At 43.6% G+C, this 7,753-nt stretch overlaps 1 protein-coding gene across 5 annotated transcripts in view; it reads right to left on the bottom strand.

The window, feature by feature from the left end:
* Window positions 1-494: 494 nt before the first annotated feature.
* Gimap4 (GTPase, IMAP family member 4) overlaps window positions 495-7,753 on the bottom strand; it is an 8,173-nt gene continuing 914 nt past the window's right edge. Inside the window, exons 1-3 of one of the 5 annotated variants that reach the window (XM_029478992.1) lie at window positions 7,424-7,700; window positions 5,627-5,698; window positions 495-2,154 (exon numbers count right to left, since the gene is read on the bottom strand). In XM_029478992.1, coding sequence (XP_029334852.1) covers window positions 1,226-2,154; window positions 5,627-5,684 — 987 coding nt within the window. In that variant the 5' untranslated portion in view covers window positions 5,685-5,698; window positions 7,424-7,700 and the 3' untranslated portion in view covers window positions 495-1,225. Of the gene's footprint in view, window positions 2,155-5,626; window positions 5,699-5,881; window positions 6,149-6,200; window positions 6,397-6,421; window positions 7,384-7,423; window positions 7,701-7,753 lie in introns of those variants that run through there. The other 4 variants (XM_029478990.1, XM_021165432.2, XM_029478991.1 and 1 more) reach the window with 4 other exon arrangements.

Genomic DNA, 7,753 nt, shown 5'->3' with positions numbered 1-7,753 from the left:
AAGCTCACAGGCCTCAGAAACCTAAGACACAGTTTCTGCCATAAGATGACAAGGATCCAAAATAGTTGCAGTCTTTGACCAGTGAAGGATGGAGATTGTGGTTCAAAGATTTCAGAGAAAAGAAGGTGGGAATCGGGGAGTGACTCAGTCAGGAAAGTACTTGTCCTACAAGCTTGAGAACTCATGTTTGATTCCCAATTGGTGAACTCCAGGCCAGTGGGAAGCACTGTCTCAAGGGAGGTAGACAGCATCACCAAGGAAGACACCTAAGATCATCCTCTACCCTCCACAAACACCCATGTACCTGCACACATACACACGTGTACACATATATGCACATGCCTAAGAAAACAAGACAGGAAATGAGGTGCCATGGGCATACAGCAAGTCTGGTTCAAAAAACACCTTACACTTCTACCAATAAGATGAAATCCGTCTCTGTGCAGTTACAGCAGCACCATCTTCCAACACAAAACAGATTCCAGTTCTAAATATGTGTGAGGCAACAGAAAAGTTTATTATAACAGCAATAAGCAAATGAGCTGGGTGGGGGCAGAAGCAGTAGCCAGTTCGTTTCTCAAGGAGAGAGCTGACTACTGATCACACTGGTGAAAAGGTTGGAGGCCCACCAGAACAGAGCAAACATTGTGGTGTCACCTGCCGAGCTGCTAACTTGTGTTCAACCTGGATTACTTGACTGGTGAGATCTGCTTGGCCTTCAAAGGCCAGCTGGGGAACAACTTGATGCCATTTGTGAAAATATAACTAAACAAACCTGATGTCCATTGAGAACTGTCTGCTATATATCTCTGACTAAAGATTACCTCATGCAAAGAATGGAACTTCCTAATAAAACATACAAGGTGGTTGTCCAAATTATGGGTATCGTGTGTGGAAGCTGCGGGTGAGGATTGCTGTTGAGATTCCAGAGGAGAAATGGGTTCGTCTTACAGTCATTTTCTGTGGCCTCCTGGGTGGTTTTCATTTGAGGAAGAACTCAAGGCAGCAGGCAGTAATACGTTCAGCTTTGGAGTTTCACAAATTAAAGATTGGTTATTGTCTCGATAAGTCAATTGAACAACTATCAATGGTAAACTTTACTTCATTATTTCATCCTGGAAGACAGAAGCTAGAGCATTTGGGCATCGAGGGGTGAGCACTATAGGGCAGGGTTATCAAGGGAAATGCAGAAAATAGAAATAAGGTCTAGTCTTATAGACTAAGCCTAGTCTTTCATAAACTGGTTGAAGATAAAGGAAGCAATCTCCCATGCTTTTATAATTAATTCAAGTATCATACTTGTGTTCTCAACTTCCTTCCTAGCATTTTGTTGATTCTTTGTAAAGACAGCTTCCCTCTCCTTGAATTCCCTCTCCATACGTGCCCTTCTCATTTCCCTCTCCAGTTCATCTCTCAGATCTCTAATCTGTTCTTCATACTCCCGTCTTATCCGTGCTTTCTCTCTCTCTAGCTCCTCTCTGTATAATTCTTGCATCCTCCTGGTCTCTTTCTGGATCACACTCTCAGCACTTTCATACATCTTATTAGTAAAGCATCTTCCACCATTTTCCCTCACCATGCTCTGGACCAAGGTCAACAATTGCATCTTCTGTTCTTCCTTTTCAGCATCTGAGGCTCTGTTGTTGAACAAACAGTAGCGATTCTGGAACTCATGCATCACCTCTCGAAAGAATTTAGGAGCCTTCTCTAAGTACTCATGGATATCAGTGTCTTCTAAGTCATCCTTTCTGGTGAGCAAGAGAATCATGAATCTTCTAGCCTGTTTTCCAAACATGTCCAGAATTTTCTGTGTAGCCTTGTGTTCTTCCACAGTATAACGCCCCAGTGGAACTACCAGGAGCAGAGCATGAGGCCCTGGAGAGGTCAGGGCAACATATCGAGTGATCTCCCTTTGTGTGTCAGCATCTGGTACTTCAGTGTCAAAAATGCCGGGTGTATCCACGACAACAAGCTCTTTCCCATCCCAGGTGCTCACCCTTTTCTCACAGACCTTGGTGATGGATTTTGCACAAATGCCAGAATTAAATACTTTTTTCCCAAGGATACTGTTCCCTGTTGAACTCTTTCCTGCTCCAGTTTTTCCAAGCAAGACAATTCTCAGTTGGGGAATTCCTTGATCTTGGTTTCCAAGCTCTAGAACATCAAGGAAACAAAACCAAATCTTAGACTCAGCCCCGGATGGTTAAGCGAATAAAGTCATACAATCCGATGCCCACTCTCTGGATACTTATGACCTTTCCCCCATGGTGTCACCTCTGTCCTACCAGGGACTACAGACAACCTGTGGGTCTAAATGTCTGTCTCAAAGGGCCTGACAACGGGTACCTCCCTTGATCTCTTTTCTTCACTGCCCTTTCTTAATATTCCTTTTAAGCTCCTCATTCTGACCCTTTGTGATTTCCAAGTACCCAGAAGAGGAAAGAAGAGTTTCAGAAGTGACCAGTGAACCACTTCTGGTAGCTGCCTCACTTAGAAACTCAGAGTGGAACACAAAGTGCGAGTTTGGGGCATCTGCAGAGAAAAACATAATTTTTTTTTCTGATTTATATTTTAAAAATAACGTTTTCTTCCAACTGAGAGCCAAGTAGGGGAGGATGTACAAACCTTAAGATAGTTTCCCAAGTTTGGGGACCAGAATCCCAGGATAAAAGAAGAAATATGACTGAGAACACTGTCTAGGATGGTCTAGGAGAGGATACAGGCACAGTTCAAATCAGTATTTACTTAACACAGTAGAGTGCCCCATTGGGAAGATTCTTGTGGGCATTGTTTTATTGGTCATAGGAAGGAAGAACAGGAGAAGATATCAGTGGTAGCTACTACCTAGTCAGCATAGACACCACATGGTGATTGTTAGACTAGAACCCCTGCTCATCCCCTGCACAAGCTGGGAAACCCCCATCTGTCCTCCTCCCCCCCCCAACCACACCCACACAGAGAAAACTCCCCTGTCTGCTTAGATGCATGAAGAAAACTCTGAGCTAACATATCAACACTTCCCGTCTCTTTGAGTTTCCGGCAACCCACCCAAGAGTGGCCATCCAGGCGCTCAGGTTTTGACCATGTATGGGCACAATCCCAGCTCTTAGCTGGCACATCATCACTCCTCACCTAAATTCTATAAAATCCCCTTGCTTTCGCCTGGATGTGTGACTTCATTGACCTCCACCTGTGAGATTGATGAACCTACTGGAGAACTGCCTCCTAATAAACCTGCCTTTATCTACTTTTAATCAGGTCTAATCTGGCCTATATCTGCATTACTGGGGAGAAAAAATGCCTATCAATGATGACCCATGAATAGACTGCAATACACACCCTCTCCTTCTCATCCCTGAATGCCCTCCTCTTCGGGATGTAGATTTGCAACTCTTCTCAGTGAAGTGTAGCCAATGGGTCTGGTTTTGGAACACACTGTAATATGCTTTCGAGGACATATGCTTTCGAGGGGCAAACAAAATGTTCAAACTCTTAAGCCTGCTTGCTCCTTTGCCTCTTCTGCAGTTTCCGTGTGAAGATTCCTGAACTAGATTCCCTGACAGTAACAGCCAGGGAAGATCCCTCTACCCTGGCCTGCCCAAGAACTAGTTGACTATACCAAAGCTTCTTAAAGTATAGGTTGTGATTTCATGTGGGGCCACAAAGTTGAACATGGAGAAGAAGAGAAAAAGTTAGCAACAGTAAAAGATCCTGAATGCACAATGACTAAAAAATATTTTGAAATCAAAGGTGTAATGAATTTGTAATGACTCTGACAGCACTTGACTGTGTTCTTTGATGAAACAGCAACCTTGTTACTGATCAAACAACATAAATACTTGTTAATACCCTGTAGCACCAATAAACATTGCCGGAGACGTCTGGACTTGAATTTGACACTAACACTGCTCTGTATGATATACTTACTGAATGGCAGTCTTACAATTTCCTATTATACATTTACAATATCAATCAATCCTAAAGACTGTTTGACATGCTCTATCCTCCAAGGTCAAATATTCAATCAAACTTTACTTTTGCAAAACAAAACCAAACCCAAGTATAGCCACCTCACCAATGTGCAAACATGTTGTTTTAAGTTGAAGACAACAATACATTCATTAACTTTAATTTTCTTATTTACTTTTCTTGTACACGACATACACTTCTTTGGTGTTGTCAAAAACAAGTTGTAAAACACAGCTTGTATGTAGCTAGAGTGTACAATACATTGCTTTAAAAAGATACTCACAAAATTTAACATCTCCATTGCTCATATAACTGGTAGTGTAAGCACTTAAAATCTGCTTTCTTATGAACTGTAAAATATGGTACTAAGTATGTTCTCTATGTTATATATAGTTCTACAAAAATTATTCATCCTATCTGCCTGAAATTCCTTGTGATACAAATGGGGCAAATATACTTTAATCTTTAAGAAACAGTAAATTACACACACATATATACATATATTCATAGCATACATATAAGAAAATTAAAGTAAATAAATGTACTATTGTCTTCAACTTAAAAGAACATGTTTACACATTGGTGAGGTGGCTATACTTGGGTTTGGTTTTGTTTTGCTAAAGTAAGGTTTGATTGAATATTTGACCTTGGAGGATAGAGCATGTCAGGCTTTAGGGTTGATTGATATTGTAAATGTATAATAGGAAATTGTAAGAATGCCATTCAGTAAGTATGTCAAAAGTTCATTTCAGAAGCCTATGTTATATATGTATGTACCTAGGGTCACATAAAAATTTCTTGAGAAAAAAGCAGCATTGGAGGCAAGTGTTTAAGAAGCCCTGAAGTACACACACCTGTCTGTGAGTCTGTCAAGACTGATGGGGAACCACTACCTTGCCACGGGTACATGAGTGACACATCTGTGAGCCTATTGGCACTCTGGCAGGAGCATGAGTCACAGGCCAATTTTAACTGGTGTGGTTCAAAGAAAGAGTTGATGTTTTAAGCTACTATGTTGTAAGGTAGTTTGATAAACGAGCAAAATCTTAACCGACATTAATGAACATGGCGGGAAGAGGATCCGATGCTCAATGGCACACTGATTCATTTGTTGATTGGAATGGGGGCAATGGGAGCAAGGAGCCAGACGAGGGACCAATGACCCTCACATTGCTTTCTCTCAATTCTCCTTCAGGAAAGGACAGAGATGTGACCAGAAAGGCCACAAGCAGAGAGGCCACGGACAGCCGTTCTGCCTGTAGGAAAGAGGAAGTAAGAAGTTGTGCTGAAGGCAGACATGGTGACTCATACCCATCACTCTGCACTGGAGAGATGGGAGCAGGGTGTCTGTCACAGATTCCAAGCTGACCAGGGTCACAGTGTGTGTGGAAGCCCATGTCAAAACAAGCAAGAGTGGGAAAAGAAGGAGAGGAGGAAAGGGAGGGCTATGTCAAGCTCTGGACCAGTGGGAGAGCAGCTGGGTCAAGAGGAATGGGAGAGCAGAGAAATGAAAAGAAATATCAGGGCGGTGTCAAGGTTTTCTCCCATTCAGTAGGGACTGATGGTCAAGGCAGGAGGGACTGCACCCCTCCCTGTCTGCCTCCCCACTTCTCCTGCACTTTGGTTACACTCCACCCCACATCCCAGCTCTTCTCACCATGGCTGCTCCTTGAACTTTCTGGGATGAACTCCGCACCACCGCACTGGGCTTCCATTGTAGCTCAGCTTCCTGCAGATAAAGAAGCGACCACGGCAAGTTATGAAAACCACTTGGAGCCCCACTTCCTGTAGCCAACACTGAACTTTTTGCCATAAACTCAGCCTTTTTATTTCTCCTGCCCCATCCCCAAAAGGTCATTTCAGCATTCCATTTTTCAGGCTATTCTTTTCCTTATACAAACTTAAATCCTACCAGCTCCTTCTCAGGCTGGTCCTGTTTCCCTCCATCCCTTCAGCTAGTGAATGACTACTATGGTGCCCACACTTCTGGCTCAGCTTCTCATCGTGGTTTTCGTGGGCATCTCTAACAAAGGCTGACCAGGATAAAGCCCTTGACACTCCTCCCACACCCCAGGCCCAACTCTGCATTTCCATAAATGCTATCACCACACAGACCGTGGCTCTTGCTGAGCTTTAAGCTCTACTCTAGTCTTGGTTTCCTGCCTTGCATGAGCCCATCACCAAATCTCAATGACTACATTCAGAAATCTCATTTGTCCCTTTGTTTCTACCTTCATGTTGATCAGACCCATTGCTGTTCATTGTCAGCCCAGTCATCCCTTCCTTGGTCCCTTCACAACTCTACCACCAGATCTCACTTTCAAAATAAAGTTTCATTTTCCTTTTCTTGCTTGAATTTCCTAGCAGCTTTTGATTCTCTTTAGAGGATAGTTTGAACTATTAGAATGGTCCAGAAGTCCCTTTATGGACATCTTTCGCTGAAGTCACTGACCTCCCCTCTGTTCCCAGGATCCTTGAAGCACTTTTATCTCCTATGCTTTTTCAGAATTTTCCCTTTCTGGGGGCACTGCTCCAGCCCATCCCCCAGCTGGGGCTGCTCAGCCTCTGCTTCCTGAGATGCTCTTTCCAATGCCTCTCTCCTGCAGCAGCGCCAACCCGAGACTCCAGCTTCTGAGATCACTTGCTTTGCTGTAACTGCACAGCAGCATTTCCTCATCGAAGACATGATAACATGATAATAAATGATTTGTAACACGAAATCATTTTTTAGCATATGACTGTCTCCTCTTAAGACTCTGTGACAGGAAACTTCCCAGGAACAGACACAGCACTGGACAAAGGATGGGTCTCAATTTACTAAACAAGCAAATTGGCCTTCTTGGGTCTTTACCTCTCTCTGTTTGGGGGTGGCCTGTGCCACCCAGCCATCCTTCCCTGTTAACCAAGACACAGTTATGTAGAAACACTCAGCTCATTTGAGTGCTTCCTCTACCTAATACACATGAAGACATTTGAAAACTCTGGAGCCAACTACAATCAGGACAGGTTGGAATGCTCCTTGATAAGGACAGAGTCCCCACACAGGGAGCCCTCAGATACAGATGTGAAGCAGAACTCTAGATGCTTCTTTAGAAAGAGGCTTTTTATGCCTGAAGGCCAGGTGGGTAGAAGACAGCTTCTCATAAACTAAAAAGAAACCACAAACTCACACAAAGCATTGGTTCTTAGCACAGACTTGATTTGGTGATTAGCAAGGAGACCCAGTATCAATGGTAGAAAATTTCTCAAAACTTTCTCGGGGACAGGGGAGACAGAGGGCACAGGGTGACAGAGGGGCTCTTTAGACACTAATTCATCTGTAAAACCAGGACCTGAGTTTCTGTACGTGCTGATTTCATTGACTAAGTCATCCCAGCTCTGCCTATGACCAAACGTCTACTACTGGCTTCAGAACAGTAGCCACAGTAAACATAATCTCCCTACTTAGACCTACCTGGAGGGAGCTCAGCTCTTCTAAGAACTCAGGGAAAAATAGTTTCCCCAAGAGGCAGGTTCCCTAGGAAGCAGCTTACAGGAAAAAGATAACAGCTAGTGCTGATCCCAACATTATGGCAGCTTGGGGGAGCTGTGCCAAGCTGAGCCTGTTAGGGATCCTCCGCATCCCTGCCTTCTTCCTGCCTGCTCGCTCCAAGCTAACTCAGTCATTCTCTTCCTGGGAGAGTCACATTAAAAAAAAAATTTTTTTTGACCAGTGCAGGAATACTTTCCCTGTAGAAAAAGTGTCCTCCTCAAAATGGTGAACCCTGAAGCACACAGGAATTTG

Source organism: Mus caroli, chromosome 6 (assembly GCF_900094665.2).
Source record: "Mus caroli chromosome 6, CAROLI_EIJ_v1.1, whole genome shotgun sequence".
In the NCBI taxonomy this organism is placed as follows: domain Eukaryota; kingdom Metazoa; phylum Chordata; class Mammalia; order Rodentia; family Muridae; genus Mus; species Mus caroli.
This window is presented reverse-complemented; position numbering and strand designations above follow the sequence as displayed.